Source organism: Varanus komodoensis, unplaced genomic scaffold, assembly GCF_004798865.1.
Source record: "Varanus komodoensis strain SLA01 unplaced genomic scaffold, ASM479886v1 scaffold20_1, whole genome shotgun sequence".
Classification (NCBI taxonomy): domain Eukaryota; kingdom Metazoa; phylum Chordata; class Lepidosauria; order Squamata; family Varanidae; genus Varanus; species Varanus komodoensis.
Genome location: NW_025335587.1, coordinates 13007970 through 13027134, shown reverse-complemented (window position 1 = coordinate 13027134; position 19165 = coordinate 13007970). Strand labels below are relative to the sequence as shown.

The following is a 19165-nucleotide window of genomic DNA, read 5'->3' as shown; positions in this document are numbered from 1 at the left end:
TGCTGGAATGAGCTCCGAATGATGAGCAGGGCTGACAAGAACAGGACTTTTTGGACGGCCCTTGCTCAAAAGGTCACCAAAAGTCAGAGACAACTGGATGGCACAGAACAAGAAATATTTAGGGCTGCATTGCTGCAACATAATTGCTCAGAGTAGATCTACACCAGAGCAAAAATAATGTGACACATTCATGTTGTACCCAACACATGGTTATCCTGGGATTCAAGCCAGTCTCCATTTTATTTCAGTACTTTACCAGCTTGAAACACACCGGGAGGTTCATAAAGTTCCAAGCTGCAGGCAACCTGATGTTTTTAACTACAACTCTCATCATCCCCAACCATTAGCCATGCCGACTGAGATTGTGATAGCTGTAGATCAAAACACCTGAAGAGTTACTGAATATGTTCATTGTTCAGTAAACTTCGTTCTTTTCTGACTCCTGCAAGATCTTTGTTCTTTTCTGACTCCTGTTTGCTTCAATGCACAATATTGCAAAGCCATTAAAACCAGCCCCTTAAATTTCCCTATTATAACACCCGCTCCTTTGCTCTGTGCTTTTTCATAATGGGTTGCAATTAAACAGGGATCAAATATCATCTGCTCCATTTCTGATATTCAGTGCACAAGAAACTAATCTCTCAACCGACGTCCACATGATTTACGTCCAATCTTGAGGGAAAAGCCCAAAAGGAGAGAGAACCCCAAAATTGCCCCGTCGTTACAAGTCCCTCTTGTACCATCTATTTTTGTTCACAGCGCATAAGATTTTTATTGGGTGGTTTATTGTTCCTGGTGTTCTCTCTCATCAGGGCTTTTTAAACATGGCCCATATGGATGGAAGGGGATTAGAAAGCGATGTTAGAGAGAAGAAATTGCTTCGGAAGATTTGGTATGTTACGTTAGCAGACAAAAAATCACTGCAGTTTCTCCTCGTCATCTAGACAGACTCAATGCAATGGCTAAATTTATAGGAACTTGTTTTTTTTATAGGAAAAACAATTTATAGGAAATTGTTTTTTTTAGCATAAGTACTGCATAAAGCAATGTCACACGGTCTAACATAGGCAGAAGCAAAGCAAAGCTTGTAAAACTGCAAATAGCATCACAAAACTCACAGTGTACTCCCACGAGGTCCAAAAGACTCTCTTCCAGACTTCTGGAGGCAGATGGATGACAAATCCCATTATCCCCAGCTGGGTGCCCCATTGCGCTGGAAGGGTCCCAGTCTGAGAAAAACTGGACTATCAGGTCAAAGGCTGTTCTGTTCTTTAGTATACATGGATTTGTGTAAGCTGTCCTGAAAGTTTGGTGGAAGGTCGGGATATAAATGGTTGTAATAAATAAATAAATAGGATTTTTATGCTATTTTTATTTTATATTTTATTATTATATTGCATTTTTATACCTTTCCTTTCCTCTTGTGAGGAACCCAAGGCTGTTTCATAGTCCTTCGCTATTCTATCCTATCCTCACGACTACAACCCTGCAAGGTAGGCTAGGCTGAGAGTCCACGACCGGCCCAAAGTCACCCAACGGGCTCCAAGGCCAAGGGGAGGCCTTGAACCCGGATCTCCCAGGTCCCCAGCGCAACGCTCTTCCCATCACTCCATGAAGCTCCTTCCGCCAATCAAGCCACTGGCCCGTCTGCGTATTCTTCCTGCTAGCCTTTTGCACAACTTCCTGCTTTTCAGAGGAGAGCCCAGCAACAGACCCGGACACATTCTGGATGCGTGCTTGGGACCTCCGGCGAAGGGCAGGGGCCTCTCCGGCAACCAACTGCTCCCACACAAAGCCACTGAACTTCCAAAAGTCTAAGCACGTGTAGGAGAAGGGCCTTCTCCGTGGTGGCACCCAGACTATGAAACATGCTCCCCAGAGAGCTCCGCCTGGCGCCAACCCTCTACTCTTTTCGGCGCCAGGTAAAGACCATTTTATTTAACCTTCATTTTAAATTCACTCCCCAAAGAGGTCCGCCTGGCACCGTCGTTACTGGTTTTTCGGTGCCAGGTAAAGACCTTTTTATTTAAACATCATTTTAATTGTTAAAATATATGATCTAGCCAGGGCAACTTCTTCTTCCTTCTCCTTTCTCCTCCTATATTCTTTATTTACTTATTTTATACTGTTAATTTTTAATTTTATATTATTATGTTTGTATCTCAGTGTATTTTTTGTATTTTTGTATTTAGTGGTAATTTATTATGTTCTATTGTATTTCAATGTATTTTATTGTGTTGTAAGCCGCCCCGAGGCTTCGGCAAGGGGCGGCATAGAAATGTTATAATAATAATATTAATATTAATAATAATAATTTATTAATACTTCTAATTTGTTTGCAGTCGCATTTTTATTTTGTATTATTTTTATTAAGAGAGCATGTCCTGTGGAATGTTTTTATGTTATAATATTATATCATGTATTTTAGAGTTTTATTTGTGTAAGCTGTCCTGAGGCTTTCGCAAAGGACGGCACACAAATGTCTTAAATAAACAAATAGATAAATAGCAGGGCTGCAAGATCCAGTTCCCCCAATTTGAGAATGATTTTATCAGCGAGGCCTGCTGGGTGCTAACCCACTGTTTTATTTATTTATTATTATGTATTAAAAACTTTTGTATACCATCCTTTATATAAATAGCTCAGGACGGCTTACAGAAATTTAAAAGAATAATTTAAAACATCTAATAACATCCAATAACAAATTAAGACAGTAATACTGTATAAAACAATCAATAAACATCAAAAAAATCAGATTAAATCAAAACAAAACAAAGCAAAAGCAACTGGAAGAATCATTAAAACTATTGATTTTTAAAACACCACTTCAATAAAAAGGTTTTGACCTGGCACCAAAAAGTGTATAAGCTGTTTTCTTTTCAGCATCAGGATAAGCTTTTCTTCTCTATGGAATTCAAAGCATAAGAGGCCAGACTTTTAATCCAGTCCTCAATTTTTCTTATTGTCGATTTCAAATTGTTTTGAGGTGTGTGTGTGTTTCTTACATTTGCATGGGCAGGGTTTTTATAATGTTTTTCTGTAGGTTTTAATTGTTGCAAATGGCACAAGGAGCTTTGGTTATTGGGCAGGATAGAAATATAATAAACGAAGCAAATAAACAGAGGGACGTCCTTCTTTGCACGACACTTAATGAAACAGTGGAACTTCCTGCCACAAGATGTGTTAATGGCCACAACACAGGCAATTATAAAAGGGATGAGAGAAATTTGCAGGGGTCACTAGATAAAGCCACCGAACGGATGACCATGCATGTGCCGGCACGAGGTGGGCAACTCATGGCTAAGCAGCTGTTGTCTCCTTTCCGTTTCATCACAGAACTGAGCTCCAAGCACTACATAAAGATCGTTTCTGCTTTTCCACTACATAACCTCTAGGTGGCACTGTGCTGTGGCCAAATAGAGCAACTACCAAAGTAGAAAAGGCATTTCCTTTCACCTTTCACAATGACAGACCACTCTTTTCCGGTTTTAAAATAACACTGATCAAAAGTGCTCCAGGGACATAGAAGGAAAACTGGAGAGCCGAGGAAGCATGACAAGTACTCAGTAAACACTTCATATTTTTCCCAGGAATAACGGTGGAAAGCAGTATTGCCCAGAGAGGCCCTGTCTTTTGCTTCTCCTCTCTTTAGCATGAGTCAAGAGAATAGCAAGATCCCAAGCATCCTCTCTGTCCTGATGTGCTCCAGATGAGTTGGACCACAATTCCTATTATCCACCACCAACATGATAGGAGCTGTAGTCCGCTGTATCTAGAGGACCCCGGAGTGAGTCGGGCTGCGTTCAACAGGCAGGCGAAACAAGGATTCTCATTTGCAACCCTAATAAACTGCTCTGACCCCGCAAATTTCCAGCCAGAGCAGGTGGTAAATGTCCCCCACCATTATCATCAACCCGCCCCCAGCCTTGGACTGCTGTTTGCTTTGGGGGTGCAGAACACCTGCAGGGCGTTGCCCTCTTACCAGACAGAAAGTCCCATTGAGCTCAATGGGACGCACCTCTGAGTAAACATGCATAGATTGGCAGCTGCGTGTTTCCCTCTCCTATGAGTTTCAAGTAGGTTTTTGGGGGTGGTTACTGTAAGGAGAGACATTCTGGGGGGTTTTGGCGCAGGAGGCCTCGGCAACCAAAGGAATATGCTGTTCCGGGCGACACCAGCTGGCAACACTTTCCAGCGCACAGCTCCAGAGATGCTGCTCATATTAAATTCATGAACGGAAAAGCGGGGGGGGGGGTCTGTGTTGGGGGTCTAGGAAGTCAACGTTCCTCGAGGCGCTGGCCTAAGGCCAAAAGCCCAGAGGAGAGCCCTGGGGATCGGAACGGCTAGCGGAAGATTTCCTGGGAAACCGAGACCGCAGCGAGAAGGGCATGTCGGAGCTACAGCTGTGCTCCAAAACCCCACGGGAGCGTCCCTGGTCCAAGCGATCGCCTCTCATCCTGGACCAGGATGGCTTCCCACAAAGGACACCCAGACTGACGGCAATGCTAGCCATGCTGTAGAGCGGGGGTCTGGAACCGCCACCAGTCCCCCTGGGGCCTCAGCACAGCCCCCCAGCGGTCCCTGGAGGGCCACACCCCCTTCCTCCTTTCCCCAGACAAGGAGCATTTGGGGCTTTCTCCCCAGTTCTGAAAAGCTAAGCTGCCTTTCCCGTGGGTGAATTCCTGACAGTATGAAATTTAAGCTCCACTGTTTATATTTATACCCCACTGTTTTTCCTTTCAAGGAGCTCAAAGCAGTTTACATAATTCTCCTCCACTCGCTCTCAGTCTCATCCCCACAACAACCCTGTGAGGCGGGCCGGGCTGAGAGTCTGCGGCTGGCCCAGAGTCACCCAGTGGGCTCCATGGCTGAGCGGGGACTCGAACCCAGGTCGTCCGAGTCCCAGTCCCACGCTCTTAACCACGACACCAGGCTGGCTCTGAGCGCAGCCCTGGGATGCATCTCCAAAGTGGAATTTGGCCTTCAGGATGGGAGGGATGAAAACCCATGTTGTAAGGCACCCCCCCCCCCCCCGTAAAGAGCAAACCGGGCTCCTCAGCCGGCGATTCTTTCTAATGCGGGCAGCAGCCCCGGGCAGAGCACGCGAGCAAGAACCCTGCTTCCTTCCGGCGGCAGCTCCGCTCCCCTGGCTGGTTTTGCTTCCATGCATCCTCGACCTGCAGTGTTCCGTCCCCCTCATTCCACCATGATCCCTTCCGACGGCCTTTTGTCGTGCCGTAAGCACTAGTAAAGTTTCCAGGACAACCGGGGCCGGTCTACCGTTAGGTAAAGCGAGGCAGCTGGTTCAGGCGGCAGATGCTTGGAGGCGGCTGCAGACGGTCAAGCCGAGAGCCGGGACCTCTGAGTCAGCCCAGCTCTTTCGGGCGAGATGGTGCCAGTCCAGGGTACGCAAGAGGCGCCGGGACCCAAGGCAGGGCAGCCCAAACACTCTGCCTGGGGACTGGCAGTCGGGTGGGGACCGAACTCAGGAACCAGGAGTGCATCCCAGAGCAGGCCAGGGCGCGGTCCTGAGCAACGCGAGCCGCAGAACCAGAAGACAAACGGAGAAGGGAGCAGGTCCACAGGGCGGGATAACTCGGTTGGATTCAGGAGTTGCAAGATGCAGCAAGCAAGGCATAATCCAACAGGGTCAGGCGAGACGCGGGAGCTGCACCACCTCGCAGCCAGCAGGAAAACCCCGCAGTTACGGCGGCCTCTGCTAGGCAGAGCCGGCCTTTACCCAGCGCTTCCCCAGCCCCCCAGCTGGCCCGCATCAGGAGGCTGAGCGCTGGGCAGGGCCTGGGCGCATCCTGCAAATACAGACGTGGGCCTCCTGGGTCTGGCCACCGGGTGGCGCCCCAGAGCTGCCCTGAGGTGCGGGGAGTGGAGCCCGCTTTTGTCCAGGGCTTTGGGGGTGGCACTCTCTGGTCCTTCACTGCCAGGAGCAAAGTGCGTCGGGCTGCCCTGAGGGCAAATCTTGTCTCAGCCACCATGAAGCCCTAGGTGAGCAAGGATGCTGCAGCCTTTGCTTCTGCAGTACGGGCACTGTAATCCTAGAAGGTGGGATCTAAATGCAATTTAATAATAAAAGAAATAATGTGCTCAGGGAGATGGGGCAACTTGAGGCCCTCCAAGTGTTCTAGCTTTCAATTCACATCATATCCACTAGTGGCTGGGGGTGATGGGAGTTGTGGGTCTAAACATCTGTGGGACCACCAAGTCCCCCATCCTAAATAACCGAAGGAGACCTATAAGGCTGCCATCCTGTAACAGTTCTATGTGGGTGTGCATCCCACTGAATGGAACATGACTTTCTTCTGAACTGGCATTGCTAGGCTTGCATGGCGAAGGGCCTTATTTTCCATTCTCCACATGCACCGGAGAGTGACCTGTTTGCAGAGAATTTGGCCCTTTAAAGAAGAGCTGTGATTGTTACCAGTTATCTCAGTTGCTGTCCTGCGTACACCACTTAACACACTGTCACCCCCACGCAGCCTGCATGGAGATTAAGCGAGCAAAGGAGCTACGTCGGTTGAATTTCTGCCTGCCCTGCCGCAAAAGCCATGCCTTTCTTCCCTTCGGGACGGCTTCGACAGGATCACGCAATCTCCGCCCAAGTGTGGGCAGAGGAGGCAGATGTCGCCACCGCGCAGGCGCCCTTCGGTGCCGCTCACCCTGCCCGTTCCTCTCCCCGTGCCCGCGGCCAAGATGGCGCCCGGCCGCTCCGTGACGCAAGCAAGCGGGCGGGGCCGCGGGCTTTTCGGCGGGAAGCCGTCATGGCGGCGGTTGCCATGGAGGTGGCCGGCCCTGCGCATCCCTCTCCTGCGGAGAAGCCGGCGGGGCTCGCCGCGAGCGGCCACTACGAGCTGCCCTGGTGAGATCCGTGTGTGCGAAAGCCCCTGGGGGCGCGGGGAGTGCGGGCGCGGGGCCTCGGGCGGCGGTGCTGCGGGGGGGGGAAGGGGCGGCGTGGAGTCCAGAAAAGGCATGAAATAGGAAGTGGATTCAGGATGGACGCTGCGGAAGGGGGCTGTGGATCACTGGGGGCGGCAGGCGAGGGGGGAATCGTTGGGGGTGCGAGGCTGGCCGGCCGCTTGGCCATGGGGCATTGCTGGAAGAAATGCAAGGCTGGCTGGCTGGCCGGGGAGGAGTTGCTTTGGGGGTGCAAGGCTGGCCGGCCGGCCGGCCACGGGAGCATTGCTTTTGGGAAGGGCAGGTGCAGAGAGACGTTGCTTTGGGGGGCGGGGGCACCCTAAGATTTGCAGAGGCATTGCTGTGGATGACCAGCGAGGACTAGGAGAGGCCTGAGAGTGGCAGGTAGCCCTTGGGGGTGCAGGATCCCATGGGGAATGGGGTGCATTCACAAAACCCTGTTAAAAATGGGGTGGGGTAGCAGGCAGCTGTTGGCACGATCCCATGATGGGAGAAGGAGACCCCGCTTTCAAGCAGGTTGTGACACGAATACTCTGCACCATCCCGGTCCCACTCTTTGCAACATCTTCATGCAATAGCAATCTAGCGTAGACAGCCTCTTCTGAAGGGAAAAACACTCATACACCATTGCTTGTGCAGTCTGTTTAAGGTGCTGTGTTATGTAGCAAAGGCATAAACTGGGCAAACCAAAATGCTGGCATTTCTGCAAACAGCTGTCTGCCTTCTCTCATCACCCCACATCTGGAAGGCTGCAGAAAAAATGATTGCCTCTGTTAACCATTCCTCACTTTCTAAGAGCGCTCTGTTCTGAATTCATACTAATTTTTCTCTTAAAGAACACTCTTCACATGGATCCTTTAAATCTCTTCTTTCCCATCTTCGGTGGGATTTTTCTCCGGGTCTTAATAAAGGGGATCGATGTAACATGTCTCTTAATTTTTGTCTCTCCCATTTTTGATGCAGGGTTGAAAAATACAGGCCTGCAAAGCTGTCAGAAATAGTTGGCAATGAAGACACCGTGAGCAGATTGGAGGTATGGAGATGAGGTCATTGTAAGGAAGATGTTACTCTCTTTTTAGAAGTGTGTTGCTTAAGGAATGTCGTTGAAAGTCCTGATTAGATCTCACCACTGTCCTGATACTATGAGCTTCCCGGCTGTCAGGCAAACTTCAAGCTGCTTGTCCCTTTGGGTTTCTGCTTTCCCATTTCTGCAATGCAGCATCTTGCAGGGGCAAAAAGCTCATCCTCCAGACATCGCGCGGAAACGAGCTGATGGGACCGATGCCTTTGCAAGGCCATTTCAGACCTTCCCTGCCGACTGCTGTTTTTCAGCTCGTTGCTGATGTAGCTAGGCTTCCTTAGCAGGGGAAGCCGACCTGGTATTAGGAGCTGCTTTATGTTAACTGCACGTAAATTACTGTGAAAGGAAGGGCTCTCTGGGGTCCAGGAGGCAGCTTGGCTGTCGATCTTGGCTAAAGGCAAAATCAGAGACACGTTTTTGTGTGAGTATATAAAGAAAAGCAGGGAGATGAGGCCGGGCTGTGAACTTCTGCAGACAGACGTAAAAACCCTCCTTATAACCTTGATCCTTCAGCTCTGAATTCTCTCTCTGCATTTGGAAATGGCTCTCCCACGTTTCAGACAGATTTCCAGGCCTGCCTTGAGATACTGGGAATAAATTCACACCTTCAACATGTGCTGTACCACAGAGCTGTGATTGCTGTCCAAATTAAAGCCCACATCACCCCTGGCATCCCATTGCAATAGGGCAGCTCAGGCCGTAGAGCTGGCAGTGTGTTAATGGCCCAGTAGTTTGATTATTATGGTGTTCAATAGAAATATATCTGGGAATTACGAATAAGCCAGGATCAGGTATGGTGAACCAGGTGCAGAATTGCAGGTAGATAAAACTGGAAGTAGGGGCCGCTGTAACTGCAACCCCCATGAGCAGAGCAAGGCCCAGGGGTGCTTTTGCTTGCAGGGTGTCCCTCTTCTGTCCCACACATTGGTGGCAGCCACAAGAACAAGCAGGAAACCTTTCCACAGGCTGATAACTTCTGTGGGCTTACCTGCAAAGCTGGGGTTGCTTGGGAGAGAAAGGAGATGCAGCTGCTAGTTGGGGGGAAGAAGGTAAGGCGAGGAGGTGGTCCTGCTAAAGTCAGCTGGCGGGATTGTAGGCAGGCAGCCTGTGTGTTCGAAAGCTCGCTTTCCTGTCTCTCAGTCTGTTTTGTCTCTCCTAGGTCTTTGCAAGGGAAGGCAATGTCCCGAATATAATTATTGCTGTGAGTATTGGTAAGATTAGCAGGATACCTTCAGGTGGGATTGAGCAACCTGGACCTGACGCTGTGGCTAAGCAGCTCTTCCTGGGCAAGGTGTCAAGTTGGTGGCCCATTTCAGCAGGTCACCTGTTCCCCTCTCTGGCTGTATCAGGTCAGCCCTGCCCTTTTAGGCCATCTCTTGCTTTGCTTTCTCTGTGCCACATAAAGAATTCTTCGCTTGTGCTGGCCACCTAAGAATCTGGATGACGGTTGTGCTCTGCCTGCCGTTCCTTATTAGCAGATCATTTTTAGCAGTGCATGTTGTTTATGAATTCTGTAATTCACCAGGCAATCAAACGTTGAGGAACAATGGGAAAATAATTCTAAATAAGACACTGGAATTACCAAAATCCAGGTTGTCCCTTACGAGAGAGAGAGAATGAGAGAATTTATTGGAACACTAAATTTTTTGGTTTTTTTTCCCCATTTCAAGGGACCTCCAGGAACTGGAAAAACCACAAGCATCCTCTGTTTGGCTCGAGCTCTTCTGGGCCCCGCCGTGAAGGAGGCAGTTCTGGAGCTGAATGCCTCCAATGACAGGTGAATGAAGGGGCCGGGGTGAGAATCGTGCTGTGTCAGTTTGGCCATTCCATGAAGCACCTGAAAGGAGGTGTTTTTCTTTTGCTCTCCACATCCATTGTGTGCCGTCAAATGTGTTTCAGATGAGCTCTCCTTTCATGGTGGACTCGGTGTGTTCATTCGTCCACTGAATTGTGACCAGGGTTACGTCCTTCTCGTACCTTCTGCTGGGAGCCTCCTCCGGGGCTTTTTGGCATTCTGGATGATTTCTGGAGCCTTCGCTAGCTGAATTGGATACAACGCCCTCAGTTACAAAACAAATCTGAGATTTTTTACAGGCACTTAAGTCTTTTAGTAGAATTCAGTGCGTAGACTTTGTGTTTCTAGAACTCTTGAGCCTTCGTATGTGAGGAGTCTTATGTGGAAGGTGTGGACTGGGGAGCCCTAAAGCTGATCCTTCCTAGGCTTTCTTGGAGTTACAGCTCTCCTCCATGGGGAAGATTAACAAAATTCACCGGGAAGGATGGGAGGAGGGTGAACTCAGCTTCCGGGCTCTTTCTGTTTGTGTTTAAAGCAGCGCTTTCCCCCGTTACCCTTGGTATCCACCAGCAGTGCAATAACGATTGAACCTTCTTTCAGAGGCATTGATGTTGTGCGGAACAAAATCAAGATGTTTGCTCAGCAGAAGGTCACCCTTCCAAAAGGCCGGCATAAAATTATAATCTTGGATGAAGCGGACAGGTGAGCGGATCTATCCACCAACCCTGTGAAGTTTGCCAGTGAAATTCGGTGGTATGCAGGCAGCAAAAAATCCGCTTGCTTTAGAGGACGGAAGTTGGAAAGGAGGCTATTTTGCCCACTGTTTTTTTCCTGTAAAATAGGAAGCTATTCTGAAGCCCCAGTGCCAGCATCCTGCCAGATCAGGAGGTCAGGAGACTCTACACAGGCCCCGCATTGCCCGCCCCCTGTAATGACAGTTGGCTTGCTCCCCGGGTGTTTTTCCTTCGGGAGCCCAAATAGCTTGTGAGGGGAAGGGTGGGTGGGCGGGCTTGGCACAACACATGCCTCTCAAAACCACAAAATTTAGGAAAACCAAACACTATGCAGGGACGGGGAAGCCCGGCCCAGCCCGGCCCGATTCTGCCTGGCTGTAGAGAGCTCAGAAAAAGGGAACAGGGGAAAAGGGATGGGACCCTGAGCAGAAACATTCCGCACTGGACACTGTCTGCCCCTGGGCAGTTTGTGGGGGCAGTTAAATAGCCAAACCCAGGCCAGGTGTAGCCTCAGATGACTGGGCTTTCGCCGCTTCGACCGTCTTATGCTTCTCCCCCCCGTTGCCAACAAGCATGACGGATGGAGCTCAGCAAGCCCTGAGACGGACGATGGAGATTTATTCCAAGACGACACGCTTCGCTCTGGCTTGCAATGCTTCGGACAAAATCATAGGTAAGATTTCGCCACTGCTTTCATTTGGGCACCAGATGGAAACTGTCCCCTTTTGCAGATCCTGTGAGAGCTGATTTTAACACCTGATTACAAGAGCCGCTGTGCTCCAGGAAATTTCCCTCTGTACTTGTCATCATCATGTTTAATTGTAATTAGTGTATTTGAATGTTGCTAGCTGCTTGGAGACCCCTGTCAGGTTATGCAGCAGCATATAAATTTGTAAATAAAGAGCTTTTGGCTACTCGGCATAGGGAGAGAATCTTTCACTTGTTCCCAGCACCTCTTTAGTTGTCAGTTTTTACATTGTTGCTATTCTGGAAAGAAGCCCGAATCTACAAAATGCCAGGCCTTGTTCTGTTAAAACTGAGGTGCTCTACAGGTTTGAGAAAGAACCTTCCAAGGGCCAGTTCTGGACTGGTGAAGTAGAGGGAAGGAGAGATGGAAGAAGGAAGTTTTGTCATTCTCTTAATTCCGCCATGAAAAAGCTGGGGAGCCTCGTGTCTCTTGGTCTCATTATGCCCCTACTGGCAATACAAACAATAGTTCTGACCTACCTTACAAGGGTGTACCAAAGATTACAGAATGAATCAGATCCATGAACTGCCTTGAACACGCAACACGCTGTATCTGTGCCACATTGGCGGTTTTTTCCTCCTTGCCTACCCCTTGCCATCCTTACACAGCAATAATATTTATATTTTATTTGTTTATTTATCTATTAATTAAAACATTTTTATGCCGCCCCATTCGCTGAAGCCTTGGGGCGGCTTACAACAATAAATTAAATAATTATAATTAAAAATGCAAACATTAGAATAAAATACAAACATACAATATAAAATTATAATTGTATTTATAATCGGTTGCTGTGTCATAGAAGAAGTCGGTTTGTGTGGGGCAGAGCATCGACATGAGGTCTTCTCCCATGGTTCTTAACGAAAACAGGGTCCCGGGTGCAGCATGCGCCTACCCGATTGGTTGGTAGCACAGACTGGGCCTTGAACCCGAAGCCAGTCGTGAGTCTTGCGTAGCATCATGGAGCGAGACGCGGCCCAGGCAGATCGCAGAGAGTGCGTAGAAGGACCCAGAAGCTGGGCTGATGTAGGCAGAAGCCGGCTCCCCGAATTGCAGGGATTTCTGGCCTCGCAAAAACCGTCCGCGGTCATCCTTCGGGTCGTCATCCTCCGCACCATCTTGCAGAGGAAGCAGGTTGAGGCAGCGATGGCAGGCGGTGGAGTTTGGACACATGGGTGCCGGGGGTGGGCAGACCCGCCCCTCGAGCGCCGTTCTGGGCACGGCTCTGTTTGCTTCAGCAAGGCCCCTTCGTGGCTCTTGGGGGCCTTCGGGGGCTTCTCAGCTCAGGCACCCAGCAGCCCTTGGCTGCATTGCAAATCTGCAAAGGAGAGCCCCTCTTGTGCCTGTGGGAACCTGGAGGAAGAACCTTTCACCTGGACTCCCAGTGTGCAGGCGTAACGGGGGGAACGGACGGGGGACAGGCACCTTGCAGGCCGGGAGGATCTCGGGATCCACCCGGCTGGACGTCTCGGCCAGTCTGGGCAGACAAGGCCGCCAAACCAGAAGGGCTCACGCAGCGGCGGCCTGTTCCCCCCTGGATCACAGGCTGTTCCCTCCCTCCCCGTAGAGCCCATCCAGTCTCGCTGTGCCGTGCTGCGCTACACCAAGCTGAGCGATGCACAGATCCTCGCCCGGCTCATGAAAATCGTCGAGAAGGAGAACGTGCAGTACACGGACGACGGGCTGGAGGCCATTATCTTCACCGCTCAGGGGGACATGAGGCAGGTGCGTCGCGCTCTCCGGGCCGCCTCCCCGAAGGCGCAGCTGTTTAGGCTCACGGAGCACTGTGGCCTTGCAGAACTTGTGAGGGCCCCCGGGGGGCAAACCCAGGCCGGCGAGCGCGGCTGCCCCGCAGAAGCCCTCTGGTCTCCGCCGCTGGCGAGTTGCTGCTGATCTCGCAAAGGCACAAAGAGGGTCTACAAGAAATTTGCTCCTCTGAAGTAGCTGAGACTTGATGTCCACTCATTTGGCTGCTTCTACCATAGCCTTCCCCAGCCGGGTGGCCTTCGGAGGTGTTTGGACTACAACTCCCAGAATTCCCTTCCAGCAGGGCACCAACTGGGAATTCTGGGTGCTGCAGTCCAAATGTGTCTGAAGGCCGCCCAGTTGCGGGAGGCTGGCCTACAGCAAGTGCATGCAGGCCTTTTTGGTCTCGAGGGCGACATTTCCTTCTCCAAGGCACTTTCAGGGCAGGATTCTGCCACAGTGCACCAAGGAAACGTAGAGCAAAAATATGAGATAAAATTGCAGTATTGCAGTGGTAAAAACAAAAACGGCACACGTACCGGCATCACGTAAAATTCAGCCACAGCATTGTTAGTGAAAACCTGATCAAAGGCAGGCAGAGTCAACAGATGGATTTTCAAGGCCGCTGAGCCCGCGCAGGATTCAGTGGGATATTTTCAGGGCTCGGGGAGTCCACCTTTTGGTTCTGAAAGCTTTTTACTTTTGCAGCCCTTGCTGATTCCTCCCTGCTGGGTCAGAGGGTGGACGGTTTAGCCTCTCTGAAGGCCAAAAGGAACTACCTTTTTGCCCCCCTGTAGGAAGAATTCTGCATCCCTTGGACGCTCTCTGCAACCCCAGTTCATCTGCCACTGCTTTTAGTAAAATGCCTCCTTACTCTTTCAACAGGCACTGAACAACCTGCAGTCCACCCATTCCGGCTTTGAATTTGTCAACAGTGAGAATGTGTTCAAGGTGAGCAAGAGCCCTTGTCCTCCAGCCTTTAGCTTGCTGCACGGGACTCGGCAGAGGCAGCTGCTTCTCCAAGAGGGAATGAGCTCCGCTTTTCTGCCCAGTCGCTGCACCTGGACGGACCCCTGCTTTGCCCCAGCATCCTTGTCCACACTCTTCTCTGTAGGAAGAAACCCCAGCCACAAACGAAGCTGGTGGGCCTGCAGATCTCCTACTCTCAGTTGCCCATCTCTTAGCCTACTCCTGGCTTTGGGGTTGAGCAGAAAGCGATTTTGCACTGGCAGCAGTGATGCTGAGGGTCTCAGGCAGGTGCCAACGACCCCACCGGAGACCTGCTGTGTTGGCTTCACCACCAGGGCGAGGGAGACCCGGCCGGGCCTTTAGCATGCTGCCATGGGAGCAGTCACACAGGCTTTCCTCCCCTCCTGGGCATCTCTGCACCAGGGAAAGAGCCTCTTTCTGTAGCACCAGCTCAGCAGATGCCACATTCCATTTCTTGGACACCTCGCACGTTTTCCGCAGCTTTTTAAATTCTGCCATGCTAGCTTTCAAAAGGAGCTCTTTGAAAAATCCCACTGGCCCTTGAAAATGCACTTAAGAAGCTAGGAAGAGTCATGCTAGAGCAGAGTAAGGGATGCTTCTCATCATGGATGAGGAGGCCCACAAAGAGGACACGGGCGCCATGACTCCCACCTGCCCATACAGCCCTTGATCGCCTTCTCCATGGGGGGGGGGGGGGGGAATCACAGCTGTTTCCTACAGAAATGAGAGAGAGGAACATTTTGAGGTGGTTCCTCAAGCTGCAGATTTGCATCTTTGTTAGGCTGCAAATCACCTCGAAATGCATCGCTGGAGCAGCATGAATTCTGATTGAAATTCCTAAGCCGCCTTCCAAGGCTGAGGGAAGTGCAATACGGCTGATGGGGCAAGGTTGGTGGTCTTTCAGGGGCCAGAGGAATTTGTGCAGATTGAAGGCTCCTCTCTACAAGGAGACCGACCCTTCCAAAGCTGTATTTTCAAGGTCTTCTCTCACCTTTGCCACAGGTGTGCGATGAACCTCACCCTCTGCTGGTGAAGGAGATGATCGGGCACTGCGTCAGTGCAAATATTGACGAAGCGTACAAGGTGGGTGACGGATTAACGCTGCCTGGCCCCTTTCTGGCCAGGATGAAAGGCCCGGGTCTGTGCAGCCGTGGCAGAGGAACTGGCTGCTTTGAGAGTCCGCTTCTGTGGGGCGGCAGACTGGCAGGCGAGCGGCCCGTCCCCCCATCTGCCCTTTGCGGCGACGGCATCAAATGCATAAGCGCCAAAGATCTGACCAGCCAAATGCCTCCATGTACCCAGCGCATCTTTAGGGAAAATCAGGCGGCCCCTCTGAAGCTCCCGTGGGTTCATCCAGCAGGGGGGCCTCTTGTGTGTTCCATCAACACGTGAAGCAGGTTTGTTGGAGGCCACGAGGGGGGCCGCTGGCTCAGACACACAAAGAACAGAAGTTTTACAACATGTGCTTCAAAAACAGTGGGCTTGATGGTATGCTTGGTTTACATCAGCGGCAAGCAACTGTGCGTTGGGATTGTGTGGCTCTCGGGTTCCGGGTTCTCCTTGTGGTGTTCTTAGCTGGGCTGTTTTAGCCAGATCTTAACACTTGGGCAACGCCTTCTATTTTTATCAAGATTGTGTTGCTTTTTATTGGATGACGTGGTGCATAAACATGAGTGTGTGATGTTTTAATTTTTTGGTCCAGATTCTCGCCCACTTGTGGAGACTCGGCTACTCACCCGAAGACATAATAGGCAACATTTTCAGAGTGTGCAAAACCTACCCGATGGCCGAGTACCTGAAGCTGGAGTTCATCAAGGTTGGTTTCCGGAGAGGCTGCATCCACCTGGTGGTCGAGGGCAGGGCAGGGCCGGGCGAGGTTTTGTTTCCCGTATTTTATGGAAGGTGGAGGAGGAAAGGTAACACGCTAGAGCTGCCTTCCCCAGCCTGGCCCCCCAGTTATGATGGAATGCAACTCCCAGCATCCCCGGGGAGCGTGGCAGTTGGGGATGCTGGTTGAGGATTAACGGTGTGGTAGTTTAGCACATCTGGAGGCCCCCACAGGTTGTACTGGGTGGGTGACTGAAACATGGGCACGGAGTCCCCCAATCAACGCAGGACTTTGAAGCGACACAAAAGGCATCGTTTGCCGGGCTCGCTCCGGGCTGTTCACAAGCCCAAGTCATCGAGGGCAGGCAGGCAGGCAGGCAGGCAAGTGTGTGTGAACCAGCTCGGGGCATTCCTGTCGCAGCCCTTTCTCTGCAAATGCTTGGGGCAGCCCTTTGGCAAGCGCAGCACCGGCTGGACACCCTCCAGGCAAAAGGAGTGCTGCAGTTATGCAAGGAGAAAAGCCCTCAGACGGACGGCTTGCTCTTCAGTCGTGCTAAAAGCAATTCCGTCAAAGCAGAGAAGCTACGCAGAGCACGCAGCAACAGCCTTCCAGAAGTTCTGCTACCCTCTCGGCTTCGCTCACACTCTCAAGGAGCTCTTCCCAACCTCAAGGGCCAGAAACTTGTGGCTTTTAGAACAAGGAAACAAATACTGCGGCCATTCAGAAAGCTCAGTTATATGCCCACTGCTGCGTTCTGTATTTTCCTGTGTGCTGCTGAAATTACTGCGTCCCAGCTTCTCAGCATCCAGCACTTCGCTTCCTCTATTGCCGTGTCCATTTTGCTGCTTTCCATGCCTGTCTCATTTCGCATTTGCCACTGTCGGGCCGGACACAGCTTTCCTGCGTGGTTGGTCTACTTGTACATACCTTTTCCTCTTTGGTTCCCTCTTCCGGCTCTATGCATGAAATCAACACGATAAAGCTGCCCTTTTAACCCCCCTCTCTGAGCTTGCCTTGCAGTTCTGCATTTCTCTCGAGAGAGGAAAAAAGGGGAATCTAATCTCTCATCTTTCTTTGTGCGGCCAGGAAATTGGCTATATTCATATGAGGATAGCTGAAGGGGTGAATTCGCTGCTGCAGATGGCAGGCCTGCTGGCCCGGCTTTGTCAGAAAACGGCTGCTCCCACGGTGAGCTGAGGGCGTGGACAGGGGCCCGGCTTTGTGAGGAAGTAATTCTGCAAGCAGACTGCAGCCGTTTCGTGTGATTCTGTGGCGAAGGTGACTTTTGGCTCGTCTGGCCACAGAAGTCAAAACTTTTGTATCATGCAGCTCATAGAGTTTTAAACTTCAGGCCAAATAAAGCTCGATAGAAGAACGGTGTGGGTCTCTCTCATTTTACCTCTAGGATTTGCTGCATGCACACACAGAATAGTGTGTGACACACACTAGTGACACACGATTGAAGTCGCATGGGGTTTTGGTCTTCCTGATTGGATGTCGTATTACCAAGCTTCTGTTTTAACATGGCTAAAAGAATGGATAACTTTAAGAAATAAGAGAATCTTGCATCTTGAAGGGCATGATTTGCAAATGGGTTGGCACACTTATATGTGGCAGGAAAAGTGTAAGGTACATGGTTGCTTCTTAAATCATTATATAAGGAAATCATTAATATCAGTGTGGGAAAAGTTAAAGATAAAACTGTATACAAAATTACCAAGATGGCTTTCGCTTATGGAAGCTCTTGTATATCCAAATGCATTGAATTTTGATACAATCGTGAGATAGGATATTTTGGATAATGATGGAGGATTAAAATTGAATTAAGAAAAAGGAATTAATATTTCTTGGTGACACAAGGTTCAAATGCAATCGAGATATGCTAAACACTATAGCATGTGGGGCTTGTATAAGGAACCAACAGCATTTGATCACGTGATTCTTAAATCATATGAGAAAATGATCAAAAAACTGTACAACTTCCTACTAGATAGGGAGAATGGAAGATGAACAGGTTAAGGAAACTATGATAATGTGGGCACAAAACTTCGGATGTAATATTGAGTTAGAGAAATGGCAAAAGCTGTGGGAAAGAAATATTAAAGTAACATTAGCAACTTCATACAAAGAAAACCTGTATAAAATGTTTTATAGATGGTATCTGTTGCCAAATAGGTTAGCTAAGATGTTCCCAAATATGTCAAATGGATGCTGGAAATGTAAACACAAATCAGGTACTTTTTATCATATGTGGTGGACATGTGATAAGGCAAAAAAGTATTGGATTAAAATACACAAATGGCTGGAGGAAATGTTACAAAAACCTCTAACATTTAAACCTGAAGTTTTTTTATTAGGTATTGTACCTGACGATCTTAGTAAGCAAGCAATGTATTTGACTCTACATATAACTACTGCGGCAAGGATTGCACTTGCCCAACACTGGAAGAGTGAAGAGCCACCCACCAATGAACTGATCCTAAAAAAGATCTTGGACTGTGCGGAAATGGACAGATTGACTTGGTCTCTGAAGGAGAAAGAAGATACAGACTTCTATCAAACCTGGGACTCTCTTTATCATTGGCTAGAGAAACGGGACTTCGCATAGACTTAAATATGTTTATAGTTTAACATAAAAAGAAAAAATGTGGGGGGCTGATAGGGTTGGGGGTTTTTTAGGTATATATTAAGAATAAAACTTATTCAAAAAAAAAAGAAATAAGAAGTCGCATGTGGAGGTTTAGGGTTAGACCGCTCTGCGGAAAGTCCTGAGGTCAGGAGCACGGTGCGGGGTGTGGGAAGTGAATTCAGATGAACCGCGCCATAGATTAAGGGTCCTGATGTTCAAACTACCTAACTGCTCCCAGTACCGGATGTTGAAATCCCTCTTCTGCACTGCTGCTCAAGGCGGCTGGAGCCCTCGAGCTTTTCTTCACCTGCAGACACAGGTGGGCATGGACGCCTGTGCTGCGGAACTAACAGCTGCAGCAAGCTCCTCTTTCTGCAGCTAAGTCAGCAAGATTGAAGCCGTGGAAACCTGGCCCACAAACTGCCAACTGGGCAAGCCCTGCTGGGTCATGTCACACGGAAGGGAAGCCCACGACATGGGCACTGACTCGGAGCGCAGAGGCTCCATTTATCGCTCACGAGCAACAGGTTTTCCTCCAGGAAGACGTGCCCCTTCTCCAGCCGGCAGCCGGCCCTCATCGCACGGCAGCAGGTTCAAGAGCTTAACAACGGAGAGCATACAGAGGCCACAGGCGCCTGAGGCTGTGGGAACATAAGAGAGGCTGTGGCCACGCTTGCCAATCCT

At 49.9% G+C, this 19165-nt stretch overlaps 1 protein-coding gene across 3 annotated transcripts; it reads left to right on the top strand.

The window, feature by feature from the left end:
• Nucleotides 1-6776: 6776 nt before the first annotated feature.
• On the top strand, nucleotides 6777-17227 carry RFC2 (replication factor C subunit 2). 3 transcript variants are annotated; one of them, XM_044429813.1, is made up of 11 exons: nucleotides 6777-6874; nucleotides 7894-7963; nucleotides 9171-9212; nucleotides 9682-9788; nucleotides 10407-10508; nucleotides 11113-11213; nucleotides 12856-13013; nucleotides 13920-13985; nucleotides 15027-15107; nucleotides 15727-15840; nucleotides 16939-17227. In XM_044429813.1, the coding sequence occupies exons 1-11, from the start codon at nucleotides 6777-6779 to the stop codon at nucleotides 17047-17049; spliced, it is 1050 nt and encodes a 349-aa protein (XP_044285748.1). In that variant the 3' UTR covers nucleotides 17050-17227. The 3 variants fall into 3 exon arrangements, with proteins under 3 accessions (XP_044285748.1, XP_044285749.1, XP_044285750.1); XM_044429814.1 differs by lacking the exon at nucleotides 9171-9212 and having other exon boundaries at nucleotides 6780-6874; XM_044429815.1 differs by lacking the exons at nucleotides 6777-6874; nucleotides 7894-7963 and having other exon boundaries at nucleotides 9198-9222.
• Nucleotides 17228-19165: the final 1938 nt, after the last annotated feature.

Coding starts and splice junctions, on each gene's coding strand:
- RFC2 (XM_044429813.1), top strand. CDS start 6,777: ATGGCGGCGGTTGCCATGGAGGTGGCCGGCCCTGCGCATCCCTCTCCT. Junction 13,014..13,919: donor CTCAGGGGGACATGAGGCAG/GTGCGTCGCGCT, acceptor CTCTTTCAACAG/GCACTGAACAACCTGCAGTC. Junction 15,108..15,726: donor ATATTGACGAAGCGTACAAG/GTGGGTGACGGA, acceptor TTTTTGGTCCAG/ATTCTCGCCCACTTGTGGAG.